The sequence below is a fragment of the Coloeus monedula genome (assembly GCF_965178545.1).
Source record: "Coloeus monedula genome assembly, chromosome: 2".
Lineage (NCBI taxonomy): Eukaryota > Metazoa > Chordata > Aves > Passeriformes > Corvidae > Coloeus > Coloeus monedula.
The window spans coordinates 97,852,609-97,879,330 of record NC_138782.1 but is presented as its reverse complement, the minus strand read 5'-3'; the positions used below and the strand labels follow the sequence as shown (position 1 = coordinate 97,879,330).

At 36.0% G+C, this 26,722-nt stretch overlaps 1 protein-coding gene across 1 annotated transcript in view; it reads right to left on the bottom strand.

Moving 5' to 3' along the window:
• Positions 1 to 26,722, bottom strand: part of CSMD1 (CUB and Sushi multiple domains 1) — a gene marked incomplete at both ends in the record, with an annotated part of 1,098,128 nt that overhangs the window by 133,305 nt on the left and 938,101 nt on the right. The window contains 5 exons of the mRNA XM_082276664.1: positions 10,494 to 10,598; positions 16,892 to 16,988; positions 17,603 to 17,727; positions 18,848 to 19,051; positions 26,179 to 26,274. Of these exons, the coding sequence (XP_082132790.1) occupies positions 10,494 to 10,598; positions 16,892 to 16,988; positions 17,603 to 17,727; positions 18,848 to 19,051; positions 26,179 to 26,274 (627 nt within the window). The remainder of the gene's footprint in view (positions 1 to 10,493; positions 10,599 to 16,891; positions 16,989 to 17,602; positions 17,728 to 18,847; positions 19,052 to 26,178; positions 26,275 to 26,722) is intronic.

The window sequence follows — 26,722 nt, the reverse complement described above, 5'->3', positions numbered from 1 at the left end:
CTAGGTCACATTGCTATGACACACTATACAGTTTTATAGTCTCCAAAACAGCATTCTGATGTTAGTTTGTTAAAAAGCCTGGGTTTTATTGTTTGCTTGTTTCTCTTTGTTAGGGCTTTTTAATAATTTCTTATCCTTGTGAAGGAAGTGGAGGGAGAAAGAGGGAATACACTTTATGCATAGTCTCTCTTTTCAACAATAAATGAGCAGAATATTTTGGTGGTTCCTTATTCTTAGGCCACTCCACAGACTATAAAGAAGTTTAGACATTGAAATTTAGTACTCTTAGCCCAAAACTAAATCTTTGCATAGGTGTGACTGGATAGTCTGTTCTTAATTATTTTTAAGCCAGGTGTGAGAAAACAAAAGATTGGTTTCACCAAGATTCTCCATGATTAGTAATTTCTCAAATTTTTTCACCTAAATTTGACAAGCTAAAGTACAAACTTCTGCTTTTTGTCAAGTGCATATCACTTTTTTTTCCCTTTTTTGATCACCTAAGGAGTTTGTTAGTCTGCACTACTGAAAATTAAATATCAACTTTGCATACTAAGTGAAAATACTCCAAATGAACAAGACAGTTGAGAAAGTGGAGATTAGATTAAGTAATTCTGTGTTTTAAGATTTTCTTTGCAAACAGAAGAACCAGAAGAATTTGTTTGCAAGTTCATGGTCTGAGAACAGAATCTCATTCCCCTTATAATGTTAAGAACTTTTTTTGAACTCAAAAATCAATCTAAAATATAATCTTAATTTTGAATTTACTTATTTATTCGAGAAAATTACTACTGAAACATAAATATGTAGCTGTTATAGTTTATTAAAATATGTCATTTAGAAGCCAAATAAGAATGGAAATTATTTTCACAATGTGTGAGAAGAGATTTTGAGAATTTATTAGCACAAAATTCCCCAAAAATCAGAGGAACATGATACTTCTCTGAATTTGATCCTGTGCATCCTTCAACTCAGTTGTCTGAAAAAAAAAACCTATTATTCTCATTGTCTTCCTATGAAATCTAACCTGTGTGGTGACAGTAACTGCAACTGAACTGTGTTTAATATAGAAATTACATGATATTTGGCTTTATTCTGATATGTGACATTTTAGAGTCTGTTGTTCCAGATACTTAATCATGAAACAATATCTGATATTATTGGCTGAGACCCTACCCCTTCTAGGGAAATACAATTTTCTTACAGATAATGTTGATCACACATTTTGATACAGACAAGGTTTTAATTTTATGGCCTAAATCTTTATGTATCTAATTTTCATCACTCAAATAGAAATGCCTTACAGATATTAAATGCACAAATAAAAATTTTGTGTTTCATACTTCACACAATTCCAGCCTTTTGCAGCTCAAGTTTTAGTTGAAGTAAATTTATTATTCCTAAAAAAGCACATGGAAGTCTGAAATAGCTTTTACACTTTCACAGGAAATTGTGATTGCTGTGCCATATTTTTCTTTCCTGGAAATAAGTTCTATAGTCTTGTATGTTCCTTGTTTGTCTTGTGCCCTTGAGTTTTACTACATTTGACTTTTATCAGGAATGAAGATAATGAACTCCTTTCTAATTCGGAGTGAAAACTGTCAAGGTATGAAGTACAGTCTTCATAACAAATGATGAAAGAGGTATCAAACTAAAAAAAAATCAAATTAGCAAACAAAGAATTATTTAATAGTTGCAAACAATGGGGCCTCCCTAAAGTAGTTCTTTTGTGTACTGGAATTTATAATTTTGGAAAATATCTAAATGTGCTTTAAAGATTTTCAGGAATTTCTCTCACAGAATTTACAAATTTTTATATTCTACCAATATAATCAACTTTCAAATGATGCTATGGTGACTTTACATGGCCACTAGAAATTTCATGTGTGGTCACTATGTGGAACTGTAATGTTCCAAATAATCATCAAGATATTGTCATTAACTTCAATGGTTTTGGTTTTGCTGCAAGTTGAATAGTATAATTCCTTTGGTCAACCAGTCTTATGCCACAATACCATAAATGTATCCATGTCTGGAAAATTCCTTTGAGTACAGGTACTAAATAGCTGTGATATGCATCCACACAAACTGCTTGCTTCAGCATTAAGTGAAGCATAATGCCTCATCTCAGTAATTCAAAGAACCACATATAAACTGCTGATCACTAATTTGCGAATCCAGTGTTCAGATGCAACTTAAGCAAATCAAAGCTTATTTCTGCAATTTCTCACCTTTCTCACTCTTGAATAGGATATGAAATTTAAAAAGATATGCTCCAAGATCACTGTTATTAAATAAATAAGCACCTAACAAAGACATAGTAACTAAATTGCTTATAGATATCAATGGACTTGCTGAATTCTGTGAATATAAATTTGAGGTTCACTTCTTGTCATCAGGAATTTGCATTTTGGAACTCAGAATTCCTGTATGCTGAAAGTATCAGGGCCACAGGCTTAGATCTGTATGAATAAAGTTACTTTTACGTATTTTTCTGAGTTACAGAAGCAGTTATAATAGTGGCTGCATAGCAACACTAATAAGTGTGCTTGTAATATAGCTCTTTCCATTGCTGGTCGAATAGCATACAGAATTTAAAAAGACTATGATCAATCAAAAACCTTGAAATGAACTTTTAATATAACTGTTAGATATCGTAGTATGCTATGTATTTATCTTCAACAGAATCTAATAACTAGGTAAAAAACTTTTTTCTGCTAGATGCTTACAGTTTTCAGAACACTTTGTATACACTACTTCTTTGGTCTGATGATGCAAATTACAGAATATTCTATCAGAATGTCATAAAACAGTATGCAAAACCCACTCCTAATTGACTTTGATAAACCTGATATTAAGAAGCAATATTACCTTCCCAAAAGCAAAGAGAAAGTTGAGAGCAAAATCAAACATTATTCTGAATCCTCAAATCTCTGTTATTCTATTCATTCCATAATACTAGCCCAGTTAACTTAGAAAATTGGTTTAGTCAGAACAGGTTCAAAAATCAAAAGAATGCTCAAGAGAAACCAAACAAATTCCGGTATCTGGGGACAAACTAGGAAACTTAAATATTCAGAGACTCTGAAATACGTTATTAAACTAGATTGTATGTGAACAGTCAGTAATAAAGGGAAAACATGGTAAATGTTAAGTCCAAGCAATACAAAAAGGAACAAGGATTTCTTAAGTGCATGCTTTTCAGAGCTTAGCTTCTGCTATGCAGTACAGAAGAAAACACATCAGTTTCAAGGGTGATAACCCTCTCCCTGACCTTCTTCCACTCACTGTTTGCTAAACACTTTCTTGGCCCTGCTGTGGCATAAGACAAATATGCCTTACTTACATAATTATATCCATGTCTACATTTATCTCAAATTCTGTCCAAACATAACTGCCATTGCTGGCAGAAAGAAAATCCTTGTTGGCACATTCTGACAATGTGAATGCCCATTAGTGTCCATTTCAGAAAGCTCAGAACTGGACAACCCAAGAATTTCTTGACAGCTGGACCAAAAGCTATCAGGCCTTCTTTTGCGAATTCCTCCCACCCTTATGCAGCTAACGGAAATGTATTATACTTTATTATATTACAAGCATCAAGCTGTTCTTTCCATTTTGGTGATGGTGTATATCAAAATCCAAGCTGTCCCTTTCAAAACTTCATGCTTCAGACACCAGCCTAGAAAATCTTTATCTCAATGAGTTACTGCAGAGAGGTCAGATTCTTGTCAACAGCTAGTAAGTTGCATAGATACACTGACAGGATCAAGACCTGCTAAATTAAAAATGGCATGTTTATGATTCACACCTGCTTTAACATAGGGAAAAAGAAAAGACTACTGCACTGAAGAGCCACATTGAAAATCAAATTGCATGAAAGATCTTAATCTGGACCTATAAATACAATATGTTACTTGGAAGAATATATTTTCTTCTCTGCTAGTCTGATTCTTATCTTTGAATTTATTAGAGATCTTCATGATAGAGAAGTACTACAAAAGACAGTCAATTGTTCTCTAGCCCCCTTAGCAGTGAATCCTTTTCAGCTGCCAAGAACCTTTAACACTTGAAAAGATATGATAGAGTGGCTTTAGAAAAGGAGATGGCGATTAAAAGTAAGCTTGTTCTCATACATATTCCATCATCTTGGTACAGCAGTAAGGTAAAAGCTTACAAAACGAATGATGCTGACCTGTGCCACATATGCTAATTCAAGGTAATAGAGCTAGATGACACTATTAAAATATTGATTGCATAAAACAAGATTTTTACTGAAAATTAATTCTAATCCCTTAATTTAGAGAGGTAGATAGAGAGCTAGATACATACATACATACATACATAGACAGATACTTACAGACATTTTTGGCCTAAACCTATATATCAATATTCAGCATATATTCAGCTTTTACTAAAACAAACCTGACTTCAGCTGAGAAATTCAAGCAGCATGCTGAGCAAACACCCATTTCCAGACTTTTTATTTTTTCATTCATTTGTATATTAAGGAAAATATCTAAACTACCACTGAATTAATAAATGAGATTTCAAGACCAAGCTTATAAATCACTGGCCACAAATGCAGTTGAATTAAACAGTCACATTCCTAAAACACACCATTTGGATAGTTGATTCCTTTGTTCATTATATTAAAAGGAATACAATCAAATAACAGGAATATTTATTCTTCCTACCATTGTACATATTAGGAATGAAACAAAGCACTCTTTGATTCAGGACTTGCTGGTGGTTGTGAAAATAATTACATTTGGTATTTATTCTATGACATGCATATAAAGGATTAGTTAAATTATTAATTCTCATCTTTTCTACAGTTACCTCTTGCATATTTTACTGTTTTGTTAACCATAGGTTGCTGCAACCAATTTAAAAACCTACAGTCCTGAAATAACAAGAAACACCACGCAGTAGCCCTTAACAATACTTACAATTAATTATGTTGTGACCAGAATGAAATTTTTCTAAGGCACTGACCAATTATTTCTTTTAAACTGAGTTTGTGTATCTGACTTGAAAAACAAAACAAAACCAAAAACCAAACAAACAAAAGAGCAAAACAAGCAAATAACAAATAAACAAAGGGAAAAACTTCTGAGTCATCAATCTGACCATAGTATACAAATTCAGTAGACCACTCAGCTTGGGTAACTGAACTCTTACATTCTTGATGTCTAACACAAAAACATCCTAAAATAAATGACAAAATTATATTATTCGCTTTAAGACTTGTGTGTTTTTGGAGGCTGTGAAAGAAACTTATGCAGTGCCTAGATTAGACATAGACTTAGGTTTGCAGGAGCAGACTGTCCAGATCCTTCCCATGAAAATAAAGACATACATAGAAAGAACTTGCAAATGGACAGGGCAAAAGAAAGACCTATTGTTAAAAGGAAGAAAATGTTTCAAGAAATAAAAAAAATCTTATTAAAATATTTTCATTATCTGCAAATATTTACGATTAGAATAAGGTGTCATCAGTGGCTGAAGATTTTATAAGGTATTTATGAATTTCTGTAAAGTTACTTCAAAACAAGACACTGTGGAATACAAGATATGTGATCAAGTGATAGCAAACTAAATATATCTTACTGAAGTAAAGTTGTTTTCCCTAACATGGCATGCTTATAGCATTTATACTGGTGAAAATATCTTTGTAAGTAGAAAGAATTATCCATTTATTCTAAAATATGATATGCAATTTGTAGAGACATAATTTTTATTGTGAATAAATAATTTAGTAGTGACTTAAAGACACTCTCCTCTGTTGCTCCCTGGAATTTCTTCTGGGATGAAGGGAATGTTCCAAAATAATTCTCACTTCCTAATGCTGTAATGAAGACTTTTTATATAAGGACGTCAGGGTTCTGCAGAATACTGGAATGGTTAGTTTAGAGCAGTTTCACCTACTACTCTAATTTGTAATGTATGTAAAAGGTAAGGCTAGATGAAACACTATTAGGTCCATTTTGTGTCTTCTACCCCTACTGTAGTCTGCTGATGTAGGAGCTGAATTTCAAATTTGGACTTGATGTGGTCAACAGCTCCTTATTGTGAAAGTATATTCTTCTGTTAATATCTATAGTTGGAAAACTAATTGTCTTCACTCTAATTCCTAACTGTCTTCTCACTAAAGAAGTAATTATATCATAGACTCATAGAATATGCTGAGTTGGAAGGGACACAAGAGGATCATCAAATGCAACCCTTGGCCCTGCACAGGACACCCCAAGAGTCCCATCACATGCCTGAGAGAATCCTCCAAACACTTTTTGAACTCCATCAGGCTTGGTGCTGTGACCACTTTCTTGGGGAGCCTGTTCAGTGCCCAAACACCCTCTGGGTGAAAAACCTTTTCCTAATATCCAATTCAAATCTCCCCTCACACAACTTCAGGCCATTTCCTTGGATTATGTCACTGGTCACCTGAGAGATCAGAGCATGTCCCTCCTCTTCCCCTCATGAGGAAACTGTAACTGCAATGAGGTCTCTCCTCAGTCTCCTCCAGGCTGAACAGACCAAGGGACCTCAGCTGTTCCTCATATGGCTTCACCTCAAGGCCTTTCACCATCCTCATGGCCTTCCTTTGGAAACTTTTTAATAGCTTAATGTTGTTTTTAGGAGTTGATTGTCCTGCTCTGCTCTGCACTGGTATGGCCTCACCTTGAGTACTGTGTGCAGTTTTGGGCACCACAATATATAAACTAAAGTGGTCACTTTATATTTAAGAAATTAACTGTTTCAGGGCTAACACTCACTTACTGGGTGTTTGCTTAGGAAAGGTTTTAGTGTTCTTTGTTCTAACAATTTATCATTCTTGTTTCTCCAGGAACAATGAGTACACAGCAACTTTCTCTATGCTTCCTACTCAAGTAATACTTTCATAGAATCATAGAATGTTTCAGTTTGGAAGGGATCTTAAAGATCAATCATCTAGTTCCAACCCCATTGCCATGGGCAGGGACACTTTTCACTAGACCAGGTTGCTCAGAGTCCCATCCAATTCATCCCCCAAAGATTAAAAACAAAGCTCATTTACTTAAATAATTCTCTTGAAATGTTTTAAATGTTTTAGGACCAAACAAGAAATCTGGTTCCCAATTACAAGAAAGGAAAAAAAAAAGATCCAATACAAGGTGAAATATGAAAAGAGGATTTGAAAAATTTTTGCCTTATGAAAATTAGTACAGCTTTCACAATTTCAAAGGCAGATAGCTTTTGCTTTTCCTGAATACTTATATCTAAGACCTTATTAAAAGTTCCAGTGTCCTCTGATGAGTAGGTATAATTTCAGTTAATGCTAACTGGGAATGATATACATGTAGCAGGAGAAAAGAACTCTATGGCTGTATACATGTAGGTAGCCATGAATTTTATTATTTTGGGGTTTTGTTTTGTAAAATAAGAATATGCCACGATTTCTCTGGGTTTCCTAGAAATCTGATGAAAAATCAGAACAACTGTGGATTTTTATTGTTAGTTTTGACTGGCAGCAATTGATTACTCAAAAAAATCCCTTCATAAACAAATCCATTCCCATTCCATAAAAGAGCAGGAAATATACAAAAGGACATTTTGATTTATAGAAGCATTACTCAAATACTAAAATTAGCACAACTATAAATTACTTCCAATAAAGCCATTATTAAATTTTAATCAGGGCCACAGAAAACCTAACAAATTTCTATAAAAAATAGTAGGAAAAAAACGATCTACTTGGAAATGAAATAAAAAGTGTGCCCATCAATTTTAGTTCTCTGAGGACTTGCTAGTTTTTAAAATTTTTTTGAACAAGAACTGAAAACCATTAAGTATCATGATCAGTTGGGTACATCCCATATACATCCGAGCAGGATCCAAGTCCTGCTTTCCCCTTTGATGCACACATTAATCCTGAGTCTTTGGGCTCACAACAGTGGTGTGTCCTTTATACATTTGATCTTAGTGTTCTACTACTTTCTACAAAATGTTTGAATACAAACTGACCCAGAATGATTGACCATTTTTCCTGGTAATTAGAATGCTGATACAAATCCTGTTAGAGCTGCTTAGTTCATCTTATTAAATAAAGTAGCCTTAAAAGTATATATTGAAGATCCCCACTACGACTATTCAGACATTCAAATTTCAGTGAGAAGACGAAAGAATTGAACGGAACCCTCTTATATTACACCTGAAAGTTACATCTGCAAAGCATTTTATCTAGAAATAATCAAGGGAAAAACAAACAATGCAGGTGCACAGGGCCAGGAGTTGGATTCAATGATCCTGATGGGTCCCTTACAACTCAGCACATTCTATGATTCCGTGACTATTAATCTAGTTCTCCTTTCTTTTCTTTTGCATTTATCAAAAGTATCTGATGTGCTAACATAGCATTGCATGTTGAATATCTTTGTGGTTTTTTATGAAGACAACCCCTTAGCAAAATGACATTTTATTCCAAATTTTAGATTGACTTCTGAACCAAAGGTATTTATTTTTCAGATGCTGCTTCAGACATTAGGTGACCAAATGATCAGAGACTTCAGAATTCATAATCAAATACTAGTAATATCTGCACAGAAAAGTATTTCTTTCTCTGTTGTTTTCTTGATCTGAAAAGGTGACTGCTCAATATAAACCTTTAAATTCTTGCTGTGGGATCTTGCTCAGTTTCCGTATTCGATCACACAGAGATATACTGTACTCCTACTAGCCCTGCAGATACCATATAGCCACATAAGAAACAAATTTTTTCTTTCCTGCTAGACTAACAGAATAGCTAACTGAGCTCTGAATGCTCAACATTGCTACCTTGACCTGTCCTGAGGTGCACTTCTAACACTGGCCTTGAAATATTAGCACCACTGAAGTTCAATAGACACTTTAACAGAGCACAGTTTTGAAACTGGATATTAGGAGACAAGCAAAAGTATAAATCTAAGTGATTTTATTTGTTAACAGAACAGGGTTTTTTTCAGGAGTCACAGGGATAATAAAACTGATACAGTAAAAGACAAAAAATTAAAATGTTCATTGTGTGACTTTCTAGAATAAATGTGTACTTCTTCACGCTTCATATGGAATTATACCTTCACTATAGGAAAAAGAGAAAGGCTGGAGGAGGAAAACAAGTTGACCAACTGTGGAGGAGGAGTCCCCAGATGAAAAAAGAAAGAGAACTTTGTCAAAATAGTAGATTCTAAAAAAAAATCCTGCAGAAGTAACGTTCATATTTTCATTCTACATCGCCATTAGAATGATTGTATTAAAATAACCCCTAAAACATACTTGCATATAAATACTTGAACTGTACAGGGAATTAAAGGAAAACACAGGACTGTCTTGTGCCTATAGTCAGATTAATAATATGAGCTGATAATCTAGTCTTTCAAAATTCTGTGCAGCTTTATATTTTCTTTATAATTTTTTATCTCAATCTGAAATAGGACTTATTAAAAATCATCCATGTTTATTTACTTATGTGTACTTCTTTAAAATATTAAAAACAACATTACCATTTTTAGACATTAATTATGAAGTCCATGAAATAGAAAAGCTAACTCCATTGTCAAGAAAATTCTTGAATGGCCTTTGAAAAAAGAGAGCATGCTCATATTCAAAAGTTATAAGGATTTACTTTGTGACCTTCATCAAAGCACTCATCAGACTGCCAACTCATCATATTACTTTTAAAATACTAGATTATTCTTAGCAATATCTATTTCCAGTTAAAATCATGTGCAATGCAAACACATGTACCAAATTTACTATTCTATTGCATTTTAAGTTTTGGAGAGATGTAATAATAAAATACATTTGAATTAAATATGATTATGTGAGGTAATCCACTATGTTTATAATCCACACCTCTGTATTTTATAATGAAGTTTCTCATAAAACATATAAAAAGTTGATATACAGCAGATTTTGCCATGAAAATTCTTAGATCACCACCAGTGATTTACCAAGATGACTGCTGTGTTTTCTTGTAGCTCTGGGATTAAAATGTTGGTTTTTGCAATTACAGAAATTAGTTGAGAGAAAATAATTTGAAGGAAAGGAAAGAACTGCAAGGCATAAATATATGCACATATAAACAGGAAAAAAAAATGTTATCTTCTCTGGTTTTTATCTATTTCCAAGCAGGGAAATTAACTCTTACTTTATTTTTGTCAACTAAATTTCAGAACTAAGCTGAAATAAATTAAGAAATTCCACACCAATATTAAACCCCACATTTTAAAAATGCTATCATGAATTGCCAGGTTGATTTGTTAGATGCTGCTAATTTGTGAAAGCTGCTTTCCAGCAATTTCAAATGTCACTTCATTTAAAATGTCAGTTTAATAGATACCACTTGTACAAGGCTTGGTAGTCAGGAAAGAAAAAAAAAAAACAACAAACAAGCAAAAAGAATAATGTAAAATATCTGTTTCCCTTTCTATGTACATACTTTTTCTGGGTAAGTTTCAAGAAACAAGGAATCTTACTTTTGTATTCCAGGTGAAAACCAGCTGCTGCCACACTAATGTCAGAGTGAAAATGAAGGTAAAGTTGATTGGAGGTGCTATTTAGCAATGCTGGCACAGTTGTACCTGGAAAAATAAAAGTTATGGAATAAACTATAGCATGCTGATCAGAGTTTTGTATTGAAAATCATAATCAGGACTGAATCAGACAGGCTTATTTTCCTCTCATTACATACATGGGAATCTCAAACATTCTGCTGTGCTCTCCCTTGATTTCTCCTAAGTTGCAAGAAAGTTTGATTACTAGTCATAACAATAAGAGGCTATGCAAGTACAATCAAACAAGATCCCGTCATATTTAGAGGAAACCTTATTGACTTGGACAGAAAAAAAAGAGATGTAAACAGAAAAGAAAAAAAAATCACATAAATAAAGGATTTGATTATGAGAATAAGCTCAACTGCCATTTGCCTGTTTCCCCACATTTCTGTAAAACCAGCAGTACAGAACAAAGCAGTCCAGATTTTTTCTGTGTACTCCACATCTTCTTTCCAAAATAGTATTTCAACCACTTATGCTAATTCAGAGGATATGGCAGGAAATGAAGAAGCAGGTACAATACATTTTTTTAAAAAAAGACATTAGCTTTTCCTAATTCAAATATTAATAATAAAACTGTGTGTGCTACACAACAAGCTTATCACTAACCCTGGATACATTCTTTGCCACTGGAATTGCTAAGTCTGACAAACACTGATTTTATTACCACATGATACCATGTAACTCATATTCTACTGTCTAAAGCTAGAAGATCTACTGAGGCTAAAAAATAACATCATTTTCTATGATTACCCTCAAAGACAGTATCAAGTAGCTAATGAACTTCAATGGTGGATGCATGAGAAATATTCTCATTTCCTGTGGGGCATTTTCTGTTTCTATAGTAACTGTGAGCAGCCTAGCTATGAGCCTGAAACTTGGGCTTAAAAAGAAATGCTGAAAAGAATTACCTTCCTAAGTCTACAATCTAAACTAAGAACTGGTAAATGCTTTTAATCTAAAACTGAATTAAATAAAATCTTAATATGAACAGAGGAGCTGAAAGATGACAAGCTGGCCCTTAAGGAAGGTGTTTACTGTCTGACATGGAAACTCTAAGTATCGAAATTCAGACAGTACAGAGCACTCACATCACACAGTATTTACCCTGGTGTACAGAAAACAGTGAAGCATCTTCCAGGAAGAAGGACTTTTCATATTATCTGTTAAGGAAATCTCCCAGTCTGACCATCCAGACAGGGTGGTCACACTCCCACCACCAGAGACTTTCCCTGCAGGGACCTAAGCCCCTTCACAGCTGTCAGATACTGAAATATTATGATTTATGACTTAAACATTTTCTTAAAGGACTTCTAAAACTGTATTACAAAAGCTGCAAAGAAGACTACCACACCCTGAATGGGGCCCTGACTGAGGTCTTACACTGCTTGCTGATGAAGATAAGATAAAGTAACAACTCAGGGCTGGGGACAGTCACAAAGCACAGGTTTAACACCTCCAAGATGAGGACCACAGCCCCAGGGCTATCAGATGCCAGGCTCACACAGACCCTCCACCAAAGGGGAGGGGGAGGAGAGGCTTTGGGTGTGTGTTGGAAATGCCTCTGGTCAGAGGTGCAGTGACTGCCCATCCTCCACTGTGCAGAGGAGCCCAGCTGAGGGGTCCTCACTGTGGGGGAAGCTTATCCACAGCAGAAGGGGGTGACATGGCCCATCACAGGGGCCCTCCTCAAAGATGTCCCCAGACCCTGCACCAGAGCACCAGAGATGATGCAACAGACCCTCAGTGTTGCAAGGGACAGTGTCAAGCCAGCCCCCACAAGAGAGACACGTGGGTGTTCCCACCTGGCCCACAGGGTATATTAATCCACGGGATTCTGTACTCTGTGGCATTTGGTGGCGTGTGGTGGCGTGGTCACGGCAGTGACAGGGGACCCTCACCACCAGCAGGTCAGATGGAGGGGAGCAACGAGACATCGCTGGGACCCTGGGATGGGTGATCTGCTTCCACCTAACCCCTGTCACCTCGCCCTGTCCCCTCCCACCCCCCATACACACTTCTTTTTTCCATTTCTTTCTCTCTTTCTTTTCCCTTCTCTTTGCCTCTTTTGCTATTAAATAAAATACATCCATTTTTTGGCATCAACATCTAACCTCATTTGGTTTTAATCTCGTTTCTGGGAATAATTTGAACCTTCTAAGTTCTTTCCAATTTATGCACAGAGACTTCTTTGCTTTTCTGAGTTTAAACCGGATCGTAACAACAACGGCCGGCTCCAGTGATCGAATGGGTCCCTGTTTCACTCCCTGCACACTCCACTCGCACAGTCAGACCAGGTTTCCACACCTATTCCTGCAGCAGAGTCTTGGATATCTCGTTCCATAAAGCCATTTATTCACAGTGCAGTTACACCAAAACCACTCAAGCTGGTGCTTCCAAGGAGAATCCCAACTAAGAAATCCCTGGGCTTTTATACCTTCATAGTCTCACCACTCACAAAAGTCTCTTTCTCCCAAGTCCTCAGCTCCTCTCTGTGTCTCTGAGTGTCCTCTCACCAACCTGAGCCACAGGTCCCTGGGCCCTTTGTTGTGCAAGGTGTTGGCAGTTCAAGGCCTCTTGCCTCAGGCTGTACCAGCCAGAGCTCCATGAGCAGCTTGAACTGCAGCTGCTCACACAGCTACTGGCACCAACTGTTCTCCTCAACAGTATCCATATAGAATTCGAAATACATTTCAGGATGTTTAAGGTGTCCTGTAAGAATGAGGATGTCGGCTCATAATGACTATTATACTCTTTAATGAACAAAACTGACCTGGCAGTTATGTTCCTTTGTAGGATCTGGTAACATTTAACACCAGTCTTTTACTTCCTTAAAGGGTATATTCAATAAGAGGAAAAGTTAGATCCTATTGTACTGTGGGAAATAAATGAGGCTAGTTTTTAATTCTCATGATTGCCATGTTCAATGGCATCATTCAGGCTGGCTATTTGTCACAAATGGAACCCCCAGGGACTGATACTGGTCCTCACACTGCTTCAACATGTTCAGAAATTATTTGGGTAGTGTGATTGAAAGCACCCTTGCCAAGTTTGCTGGTGACACTAAACTGAGTGGAGGGGCTGACATGTCAAGAGAGACCTGGAGAGATTGAAAGAGTAGACTAGCAAAAACAGTATGAACTTTTACAGAGACAAGTGCAAAGCCCTGTGTGTGTGTTAAAATAAGCAAAAGAGACTGCTACAGGCTAGGATTTGTGTGACTGGGGAGCAACCTTGCTGAAAGGACCTGGTACTGTTGCAGTGGATAAGCTGAACATGAGTCAGCAGTGCACTGCTGCAGCAAAGAAGGCAAATAGATTCCTGAGCTGCATCCAGAGGGGCATTACTAGAAGAGATATAGAAGTGATCATGTCGCTCTTCTCAGCACCTGTCAGGCCGTATGTGGAGTATTGTGCCCCATTCTGGTCCCCACAATGCAAGAAAGACAAGGACACACTGGAGAGGGTCCAAAGGAGGAGCATGAAGATGATCAAAGGGTGGAGAATCTACCCTGTGAGAAAAGACTGAAGAAGTTAGGTCTCTTCTTTCTGTAGAAAAGAAGGCTCGCAGGGGACCTCATCACAGTATTCCAGTATTTAAAGGGCTCCTCACTTCAATGGGAGCCGCAAGGAGAAGACAAGGGGCAAGAGGTCCAAGATGCACTGGGGAATGTTTCATCTTAACATTAGGAAGACTATTTTTACAGTGGGAACAACCATGCCCTGCGGCAACCACCCAAGGGACATGGTAGAGTCACCATCACTAGAAGTTTTGAAGATGCAGCTGGACAGTGCTGGACAATATCATCTAGGTTCCCCTTCTTACAAAAGGAATTCTGTTGTTCACTTGCTAACCTCTGCCTTTCCTGGGATTAGGTATATGAAGCATGGAAGATATGTTTCAGGGTGGTAACCAGACATAGTGTCCTAATTGTTTGGGACTTCCTTTACTGTCAATAGAGAGAAATGGTACTCAGAGGGCAGGAGCAGGTATCATTGATGATAGCTTAAGTGTAGATATCTCCATGGTAAATATCTAATGCTCATGTAGACAGACACCATGTTAGTCTACTGGAGTCTTACAGACTCCTTAAACTTTTGATTAAGAATCTGTAGTCTGGAAAATAGGCAATTCTCCTAGAAGGCAGTAAATGCCTGCATGCCTCCCCTAAAGCCTTAAAAAGGAATGAGGACTGACAGGTTTTCTACTTAAATGTTCCATTACAGTATTGTTACAGAAGATTGTGTCCCTTTCAACTTTCAGCAATGGCAACAAAGAGTAAGGTATCTCATTCTAGAGGGGAACACTACAGTGAATGTGTGATAGTCTTTGTACCTGTCTAAGAAATTTCCAGACCAAGAATGGAGATCAATGGTCATTTTTAGCATTTCTTGGATTAGCACAAACATAGAGCATGAATCACATTCTTACCTAATTTCTTTCTAAATTTATCTCCCATCATAAGAGTAGATTCTCTAGATGTCAACCTCAATGACTACTGTATTTTTATTCTCTCTCTATAAACACATATATATGCGTGTATGTGTTCAAAGGAATGATCTGCTTTACACATCATGCAGCTAATGCTATATAAAGAGGGTTGCACTGAGCACACAACGAGCTCAAACAGGTAATCCCAGTCATCCAGGAATTTTGGAAGCAGTTACAGAATCGCCAAAAAGAAACAGACTCGCCAAAACCAAACAGACTCAGTGAATTCACCTTTCCAAGTCAACTCTGTGACATAGTTAGCACAGTTTAGTCAGTTCTTAGTAATTGTAGACTTTTACCTCTTGAATGTATATTTAGAAGACAGAGGAATCCACAGAGAGTGAATCAGAAGACAATGGTTTCATACATAATTTAGTAAAAGAGAAATTTTACCACTTATGAAATCATGCCTGGAATTCAGTCACATTATTGGTTCAGTTTTGAGAACAGAAAATTTCATGTCCTTTTTACATATTCTTTCCCATGCAGAAAATAATTATTCCTTTTAGGTCTGATGTTCATTATACACGAGACAAATCCACAATAAATCCACACTAGTTTATCTCTAATTAAATATTTCTAATATAAAAAATTTTTTTCAGTTTCCCTGGAAAGCAGGAAGGCTTTTAAGCTAAAGCAAAATGGCACACTTATTTTTTGGAATAAGGAAATGTTTTGAGTCTTTAGTATTGTTGAATAGAATATTGTTAAATGCATCATTTCATCTGTTCTTTATCCAATGGATCCAATATATATGCCACATAATTCACTTCCAAAAGTTAATTAATTTTCATAATTTAATTTTCCTTATTGCCAATTTAACATACAGCCTTGTTATTAGCATTTAATATAAAATGTTATAATCTCTTGGTCTGGCTGGGATAGAGTTAATCCCTGTAGCTGGCATGGTGCTGTGTTTTGGTTTTGTGACCAAAACCATATTGATAACACAGGGTTGTTTCAGGTATTGCTGAGCAGCACTTACACAGCATCATGGCCTTCTCACATTATCTCACTAGTGAGGAGGCTGGGGGTAGCCAAAAATCTGGGAGGGGACACGGCCAGGACAGCTGACCCTAACTGACCAAAGGGATATGCCACACCTTATGGCACTGTGTTCATCAATAAGTTTTTCAGTTCATTTTTTATTTCCTTACTAATCCAATATACATCTATACTTTAAAAGTCTGTGAAATCATCAGAGAGGCAAAAATCCACCTGCTTTAGCTACACCAGAATCAGATCAGTAATCATGAGTCTGGGTAATTATTTATGACTTCATCCCTTTCTCTTGGTTTGGTTTGCAGAACACACTTTTTCTATAAAAAATTGTCTCATATAAAAGGAGAAAAAGTGTATGTGCTTGATGTACATTTTAAAAAACTAATTATCTGTTTTTGTTATATCCCAGTTGTATTAATTTGGTTTGTTCTGTGAGGTCGGGTGAGTTTGGATGAATATTGAATGCTTCATCTTTTTCATGAGAAAGGGAGGCTAATAAGGATAAGTTAAGTCAAAGCTGTATCTCCTCCATGGGAGGGGTAGGAAAGATAAAAGAAAGGATTTTTTTCAAAGTATTCTCAACTAAATTCCACTAATCAAAGTTAAACATTTTAGTGTCATATTTTCTTCTGAAAATCTCTTTGAATTGAATATTGACATGTTTACACCACCTGAAGTCTCCTCCCAAAACCAAGAACATTTCATAATGGTATCAGAAATGATGGAATACATAGTCCTTGTCTATATGTGTGAGCAAATAAAGACATATTCTCTCACATACATATTTATATATAAAATTGTATCTTTAAATCATGGCATATCCTAACCTGAAAAGCTCCCAAGACGTGGTGCTGTCATATCTCCACCATCATATATTTCAAGGGAGTCCCAATTATGTTCAGTGGCAAAGCTGATGACCTGGATCTGTAAAACAGGACCACAGAACTTTTTAGGCCAACAAGCCATATACACTTTTAAATGTTCTAAAACCAACAAAATAAAAAGAGAACACGTACCAAAGAAAATAAAAATAATAGATCCAAACAAAAGATACCTCAGTGAAAAAAATCTAAATAAAACATGATTATTCACTCTTTAAATTGTGTTAACTCTTAGAAAATACGACACTAAGTAAGTAAAAAGAATTTTGCACATGTGTTGCATAATTTTAAATGATTACTCGAAGTGTAAATGAGCAGATAATCAAGATAGCTGCAGAACTCTCAAGGGCCTCCGTAATATCCTAGCAGACAGAAAGAGTTGGTATTTGCATATCAGATTGATGGATCAGGACCTGCTTTCAATAAACTACACAATTAAAACAGAAAACTCCTTGTTAATCATTTCTCATTCGTACCCCAATGTGAAAATAAAGTAACATAAAATAAAGCTAACCAAAGAACAATAATGAGAAAACCAAAGCACTAATGTTTCAAGTACCCCGCCCCCCAATTATCGGATTACTAATTTATGAAATTTCTGGAGAAATAAACAAACAAAGTACTTAATATTCCATGCTTGACAGAATACAGACTTGCCTGAATACCTGATCCCTCAGTCACTATGATTTTCCACACACAATTCAAGCTGTTACCATAAGGTTCAGGGTAACCTGGTGAAAGAATAGTACCTCTGCGCTCAGTAAAATTCCCACTGCATGGCACTGAAAGAAAGTATTATCACAAATTATTACACAACTTAAACCTCTTTAAAGAACAGAGAAGCAGTAATAATTTGACTAAGATCAAGATCATTATAATAATAATTTGGTTTTGTAGCATAAACACGTAGACAAGAAGCAATCGTCTGAACTTAGAAAGCTTCTTATCTAAAATATGAGTGATACCAAGCATAAAATACAAACTGCCTGAATAAACAATTCGGAAATTAACTTCATTTTTCATGTGTGCATCCTAGAACAGCCCAGCAACACAGCCTAATCATGTCTTACCTCAGAGTAACAACAAACTATAAAGACATAACCTTAAATACAATCATGACTGACAGAAATGATGTGAATTTACCCACAGCCTACGATAGTTCCAATATTGAATCTAGCCGATAAAGCGGTGTAGTATGTTAAATATTTTTACTGTTACACACTTGCTTCTTTAAGGTTCAAGGAAACAGAACAAAACAAAACACAAAAAACAGAATACACAGAAAATAGAATACCTACATTTATTTTTAGAACACTCTAATTAATTCTAGAGTAAATTCCTAGGAATAGCAATGACTTTTGGCTACAAATCCAGATATGGAGAAGGTAAACATTTTAATATTTACAAAAAAAAAATTGGAATGCTAAACATTATTTCAGTGCAGGTCTATTGACAGACTAAAGAAAATTAGTTATACTTAACAATGCTATCATTATTCAATGTACATTATGCTTCTGCTTGAAAAAAGAAATCATTATGCTATGTGTGATAGAAATACATGACGAGTACTGTGTAATAAAACAGGTAAAGACACTTCTGGAGAATTAAATTCTGTCCTGTATTTCAGACTGTAGATATGTCATGAAAATAATGAATGTTCAAGAAAATGTGCATCACACTTGTTCATATAATCTAAGTCATTATATGAAACACTATACTGCCTATGAGCCAGCTGGTACTCAATTATTTCTTGATATGGAAAACTGCTCTTTTAAATTGGGCATGACTGATATTAATCGAAGGAGAGTGAATATATGGGTTAAATACTATTTTCTGAAACAGTTCCTGAATCCTAATTCAGAGACGTGTGACAGAACAGACAACTTAAATGTAATTTCTTACCTACACAGCTTGGTACTGTGTCATTCCACTGAGCTAAGGCATTCGGTACAGACTGACATCGGATAGCTTTAGAGCCTTGTAGCAGATAGCCAGGACTACACTCAAATCGAACAACAGAGCCTGCTGAAAACTCAGAGCCAATTCTCCTCCCATATCTAGGTTCTGGAACTGAGCTACACTGTGTATCACTTGTGCGTGGAACAGCTGTATAAAGAGAGAAAAAATAAAAAAGTCATGAATACAAATGACAGTCATAATAAAAAAAACCCGGCCCAATAAAAAAGTTGATTGTTTCTTGTAGGACACAGCTTAATTCATGTTACTTGCTCTGCTCCTGTATTCTCTAAGAATGGACTAATGCTTTAATGGCTGTTAGCTAGAATATGGTTTTGGGCTGTGACTGTGTACAGTTGTGTAAGTGCCATGGCAGCTTGGAGACCATTCGACTTTGGATGCACGGCTTTAGACATGAGAAGATCGGTGGGTGTTTCTGCGGCCTTCTTCAATGACAGGATCCTATATCTACCACTTACTTCACTCAATAAATATGGGGTCTTTGGCTTCTCACTCAAACTTTCTCATTAGAAGGCCAAAAATATATTGTGGTGTAGCTAATCAGATACAAAGACAACATAATATCTTACAAATATTTTATTTATCATATTGGAGAATATAAAGTGATAAAAATACACCCTCCAGGCTATTTCAGTGTTTGCTGTTGACAATTATTTTTACCAATAATGTCTGGGAATACATAAACCTGATGTGATTCAAGAACAGTTAAAAGACTGTAAGCAACATATAAAGAGCAAAATAATAACATTCATTAGAAGTCCATGGAATAGTTTTCCCTTTGTCTTCATTATTTATAAACACTTCTCAATAACAGGTATTTTTTATACCTATTGACTGTTGGTATTGTGCATGTTGCTTGTATATCAAACTTATTCTTACTACATTTCATTTTGCAGTTAGCTAGTAACTGCCAATTTAAAAAAAAACTAAAAATATTTATATAGAAAATGACAGGTATAATTTGTGTGCAATATCATCTATGTTTCACAGTATAAAAAAGGTACATTAAAAATAATCTCATTAAATATATGCATTTTTTCTGTGTGAGTGGCATGTTCAAAAGCTTTGTTTGATCAGCTTGGTTTGTTCAAGAATTAGTTTTAGAGCATCACTGCATCCAAATATGAACAAGTAACACCATGAAAACTGCCTGCCATTTAGCCCTTCAGTAACAAAGATATAAAATGGCACTGGGAGTTGGGGAGGCAGGGAGGGGGAAAGAAGGCGGGTGTTACACTTTATTCCTGTCAAATTTTCAAGCATGATGCTTCTGGCTTACTAATGTACACATAATCACAGCCATATTTAGTTGTATTTTACAGCATTATGTTTAAATTCCTTTTCTGGTCTGTTAGAGTGAAGAGTGGTATTTCTATCTGTTCATGTGCACAAGTGTACACACACCCCCCACACTTGTTCAGCTACCCTGGTCACTAAGTAAAAGACAAGGTGTATGAAGCCTATACTTATTTTCATATTGATAACTTCATGCTCATCCTATTTCTTATACTGTCATTTGCTCTATTCAGAATCATTATTATTTAAGTTTTAAGTACTTGTAAATACTCTAAAAACTAACATTTCAAAACAAACTGGATATGGAACACTAATTGAAATCAATCTTATCTTAAATCTAGCATTAAACACTCAACACATTTTATCAGAACATTAAAAGTTCTCATTTATGATTACATTATGTTCTACCAGTTTTCAGAGTTGCTACCAGATATAACAGCTAAGTTTGCACAAGTATTACTGAATGTAGAGAAAAGCTTTTGCGAAGAAGATTTAGAAATAATTGATACTAGTAATAACAGAAAAATACATTCTCTTTTTTACTAATATGCAGTGAGTTGATTTGTCAGACAAGTTCAGACAGATACAATAACATGTATTTTTCTTCTAAATCAGTACGTTGGATAGTTGCAGAAGATTTTCACCTTGAAAGCTTAAGAAAGTTTTAAAATGTATTCAGGATTTAAAGAATGGTCAGAGATAAACTAGCATACTCCTGGGGAAATGCACAATACAGCAAAAGAAAAGCAAATACATTTTATTAAGTTTTTTCTAGGTTATAAGGTTAAACACCTTATACAGTTTAAACAAACAACTTACCTTTCAGCAAACTTTATATATGTGGCTTTGCTCAAATAAATAGGAATTTGTGATTAAGTGCTCCACAGGACCTCAGCATCACACAGATGCTCTATGAAACTTGTTCGTGCATGCAATTCTAACCATGGGAAGAAACTGTTCTGCACTTGTGGAAGGATAATGAAGAAACCATAGTTCCAGGATTTCACACAGTCACAGTTCTTCCTGACCATAACCTGCAGGCCAGCTGCAATCTGCCAGGTCACTTCAGCTGACCCAGCTTGCTCTTTTCTGCTCTTTTATTGTGATTAATAGCCTTCTCTCTACCCAAGTGTCTTCTGCACAAGCATTATTTAATCTTTCTTTCCACGTTATTGTATAATGATTACACTGGAATAAGTGATGACTTTACAACTGCCTAGGTGATGATGGCTGCTTACACATCCAGTCGCATGATTGAGTGTCATATGCCTGGAACTACATCTTCTGCCATGTAATTAGGCCTTAATCCATCCCCTGATCAGGACTACTTGTTCAAACAGGTGTTTTTGCCATGAGATAAATAATTCACAATCATGTGACAGCAAAGGGTTCAGTACATTGTTGTGGACAAACCAGTCTTGATTCAGGGAATTAATACTTAATTATGATTAACTTATTACCAATTTTACACAAACTTCTGATCACTGATTCAGGAATTAAAAAGAAAGAGGACACAAACAATCAAACAAGTTAATTAAACAGTTTTACTTCATTCTCACCAGGCTCAACTTCGAACACCTATCCTCCCCTTCTTTTTCTCAACTTCCTTGTGTCCATCTCTGTCGTATCAATGAGGTGAGAGACAACACATGAGGCTGAGGTATGTGCTCACTTTTTGCTTTCCCCCTGCAATGTACTTAGCATTACTCATCTTTCTCCTCCTTTTTGCTTCTTCAGGTTTTCATATCACTCTGTTTCTGAATGTTTCTCCTCCAGTGTGGATCAAACACGGGCTACAGCTGCTCAAAGATGTTCCCTACTGCAGAATAGGACTTTCACAGGCTGCCAAGCCCTCTGAGCTGTTCTCACTCCAGCAGGTGTTACCCACAGGCCAAAGTCCCTTTGGCAGGGAGGGCCTCTTTCTAAGAGTGCCTCCAACAATCCCTCCAGCAGCATCTCTAGCAGCACATATCCAGAAGCATCTCTGCCCCAAAGCAGTCACTCTCTCATATATTTTTTGAGAACAGGCACCACATGGTCCTCTGAATAGTGGGAGTTTTGGCATGTGAGAGGTTGCTTATACCAGCTTCACAGGATGCTGTTTGTGAGAAGGACATGGTAGCTCACAGCCTCCTCCCATACAGGTCACCACCTCAGCCACCTGCTAGTTAAACTTTGAGCTTCTCACATGTATAAAGCTTATCTGCCTTACCTAAGAGAATACATGCCCCGACCGAAAATTTCAGCGTCACTCCTGGAATATTTTCTATTCATGGTGTGAAACTCTTGCTCAGGCTTCTGCCACCTTTCCCTATGTATTTTTTCACTCAATTTCTCAAAGGGGAGGAAGCTATAGAAAAAAAAATCATTTCAGTTTCTCTAACCCTCGCCTAGCATCCATGTCTGGAGAATCCCTACAACAGCTGTGCAGGCAAAGGACACTTTTTAACAGTCATTGAAGAACATCCTACAACTTTCAGTAATAGCGTCAGGAAATTTGCATACATGCACTAGCAATCCATACATTTTTTGTGCAACTAGACCTTTTAGCACCTCTCAACAAAGGATGTCAGATCATCTGGTTTCATTATAATATTACTTTATGAAAGTTATTTTCCTGTGAGCAAGGTATCTCTGACATGATAGCAAATGTAAGGGCAGTTTACTAGCACTCTTAAATTAGTTCACATAGCAGAAATACTTTTTCAGATTAAAAGCCGATATTTTACTGAGATCAGCCATGACAGCCAGAAACATCCACAGCTACAGTGTATCAAATTAATCTATTGCCAGCAAGACTCAATGACATTTAAAATTGAAATTGTGCTCAGTTTTTCAGAAGTTTTCCTAATACTCTGTTAATGGTTACAGTGAGATAAGAAATGCCAAAGATGCACAATCACTCTATGTGGTACTATTTTTTTTTAATCCTTCCTCTGTTTTAAAAAGAACAGCCTTAAGAATAGATGCAGTGCAAGCTATAGATAACGTGAGGTATAATAAAGTGAGGTACTTCCACACTGTTTAAAATGGGATTTAAATAGTCCCTGGAAAAATGTAGTAGTTTCATACATCTATAAAAAGTTAGGAAAATAGGTCTGTTTCTCTAAAATGTGACACAGCTGACCGCTCAGCTGAAATGCCTCCAAGATTATTTCAGTTGGAAAAGACCTACAACAATCATCTAGTCCAACTGGCTTTCCAATTCAGGACTGAGTTAAAGTTAAAACATATAATTAAGGGCATTTTTCAAATCCCTCTTAACCACTGACAGGCTTAGGGCATCAATCATCCCTCCAGGATGTCTGTTTTAAAGCACGACATAATGTGTCATGGTAGCACATACAAGCAGTCTTATTTCTGCTCTCTAATTACATTTAGCAGCCAATGTGTGGCTGTGCATTTTATTTTTGCCACAAATTAGATCAACCTGATTATTAAAAGCACAATCTTCTTTTATTCTTATTTCCCTTTCTCTTCCTCATCCTAGTATTCTAACTTTCTTAATTATCCTCTTTAAAATCTCAATTGACCTAATAAAATAGTTCACGCATTTGTATAGCAAGTAAAAAAGACAAATATTAAAACCCCATAAATTTTTGGATGATAGGTTTACTTTTTAAGGAAGAAACTTTGTACTGCTGCAGCCTGAGTTATATAAAAATATAGGCTCTTGTTTCTTAGATGATGTCATAGCAGGAAGACGAGCATAAAAAAGCCTGCAAAAAAAATCCCAGTCTTCTTACACATGATTGTTCTTAGCATATATCAACATACCTGACCCTAATATTTTGGAAGACTGGATATTCCTTCAGTCTCATTACAGACATTCTTTACCTATTGCATTAAATACAAGGAAAACTGATGATCTGAGAAAAGAAATGAAGTCATAGATGACATACCCAGATAAAAAGAAGTTTTTTAGAAAGTGGCATCACAAAAGCCATTAAATCTGAATCAGAAGCTAAAGCCCCTATCTGGTTGTTCAAACCAGAATGTGAAATAAGCAAGCAATAACTTTTTTCCCCCTCGAGACTTCCTTTTAGCTTTTGCCTATAGTGTTGTCAACCTAGACTTCTCAAGCTGTATCACAGAGGCATTCCATTTTCTATAGTAATTATCCTCCGTTTTTCAGTAAATGTTTCATACTGCTGTGAAACTAAATTGAAATCAGCCCAGTGGAAAAGTGAACAGGGAAGAAGGTCAACCTGGAATAGAGGGCAATAAATAAAATGATTGACTTTGCAGACCAGATTACTATGTTCAATGTGAGAGTGGATGTCATTTCTGAAGTATTTAAAAGGCTAGCAAGCAGGTAGTCTTTGGAAGTATGATCACATGCTTTGAAAGAAGAGAAAAAAAATCTCAAAAAGATAGAGCTTATTAAATACCACTAACTCATTAACTAATATATGTATACATATATAACTGTGTTTAGTAAAACTCTCAAGATATATTTTTAAATATATTAAAGTCCCATGGTATTTAAATAGCTTCATGATTGTCCTGAGACAAATAAAGTGACTTTGCCTAACTCATTTTGTGCTCTCATTTGTTAAAATCTATTTCTTACAGTTCCTAAAGACATAAATATCTGAAATGAAGCATAGCATTGTGCTCACCTGGAGACTTCCTGTTCAATAGCCATCTATGTGTTTATATATACAGCTAATAGAATCCTGGGGTTTTATCACTATGAATTCTTTAAAAGCAGCAAGAAATAACACTTTAGACATAAGAAAACCAAATAGAGTAAGACAGAAATATGTCATTCATATGCAAATTGATAAGAACTCAAATGCTGACAGCTCTTTTCTAATTCCAGAAGTTTATAGGCTCCGTCTTTTGACTAATTTAGGATGATAAGTTTTAATGCAAGTGTGTGTAAGATCCTTTTGATGTGTAATAATGTCAGGTAAAAATATCTTGAGATATATCCAAAGTAGAATGTGCAGTCACGGTGGTATCTTTCTATAAACACAGAAGTCAGAAGGCTAAAAATCAGTCCTAACAAGCTCCTTACAAATATGGAAATATTCTTGAGGTGAGACAGTTCTTTCCATTTATTTGCTGTGTCAAACTAGGACCATGCTCCAATGTTTAAAGAAAAAAATTAAAAAAAGTATCTAGGGATCTTAATAATAATAATATTTAAATCTATCCAAAACTACTTTTACACTTCAATTTAGTAAAGGTGAAATGGTAGTATACAATAAACCACAGTGTGCAATGACTGTCTCATTAAGCTTACTGGGTATGTAAGGAATACATCTAGTGAACTGCCCCGAAGTCAGTTGCTTTGGGACTGCATTTGTTGCCCATACAGGCAATGAACCTGTAAGCACTGCTCCAGGTGTCATCAGACTGCATTGAAGACTCAGGGATCAGCTAAGTGTACTAAGCTGTTCAGCAGAATGCTAACAGACTTGGCCATGCTGTGTCATTCTTGCATTTCAGCTGCAGTGTGCAGACATGCACATAATGTCTCCTCAAGTTCAGCTGGGTCAAAAACAGACCAGCAAGTCTCCCACCCACCCTTCAGTACTGAAACAGCCTGATGGTCTCTGCTGCAGCAATTTTTCTCTCCAAGCTCTCCAAGAAGACAGAATTCCTTAGCAGCCTGGACAAAAACTCTTGAAAAATCAGCTGGGAATACTGAAAAAGACTAATACAAATAAGCACGCTCCCAAACCCCTTGAGCTCACTCAGCAGTAAGGGAGCAACAGACTGCAGACTACTGAGAAAGGCTGGACATATTCAAGTCCATGAGGCCAGACAGGATAAACACAGCAACTGCTGTTTTGAAGCCAGTCTGCCATGAGGAGAAGTCCCTGATCTCTGGAAAAAGGTTAAGACTACACTCACATTTAAAGCAATACATTAAGACTTATGCAGAATTAAAACCAATACAATTCATGAAATTGGCACCAGTGTCTTCCACCAAAAGTAGACACGTTTACCTTGGTAAACAAAGTGAAACCCTCTGGCTGATGCCCCACTCTTAGCACTGAATCGCAGAAGAATTTGATTAGACGTAGCCAAAGGCAATGTCTCTCCTATAAATGGAAACAGAAAACAAATACACAAAACAGAAACAGTTTTAGCTCTTCAATATGTAATCAAATATGCTGTTAAAACACATAGTTTTATGTTTTCTTCTATAGTTAAAGAAAACATAAACAACATTGTACAAAATTAAATTTGCCATTGTAAGAACAAAAAGACTTCACGATTCAACAAGAGAAACCTTCTGGATTTACTGCAGCAGCTGGAACTAGAGCTCCAACAAACTACTGGACTGGAGAACCCTACTGCCACTTGGGGCCAAAAGTATTAGAATCCTTTTTAGTTAACTCTTTTCTGTGACTGAGAGCTTTACTTTGCCTTGCAAAACACATTAAACAAATAAAAGCATTTGAAAAATGCCACAGGAATCTTCATGGAATGCTTACCGTTTCAAAACTAAAACTGAAAGAGAGCAAACCCACGACTTGTTTTATGTAG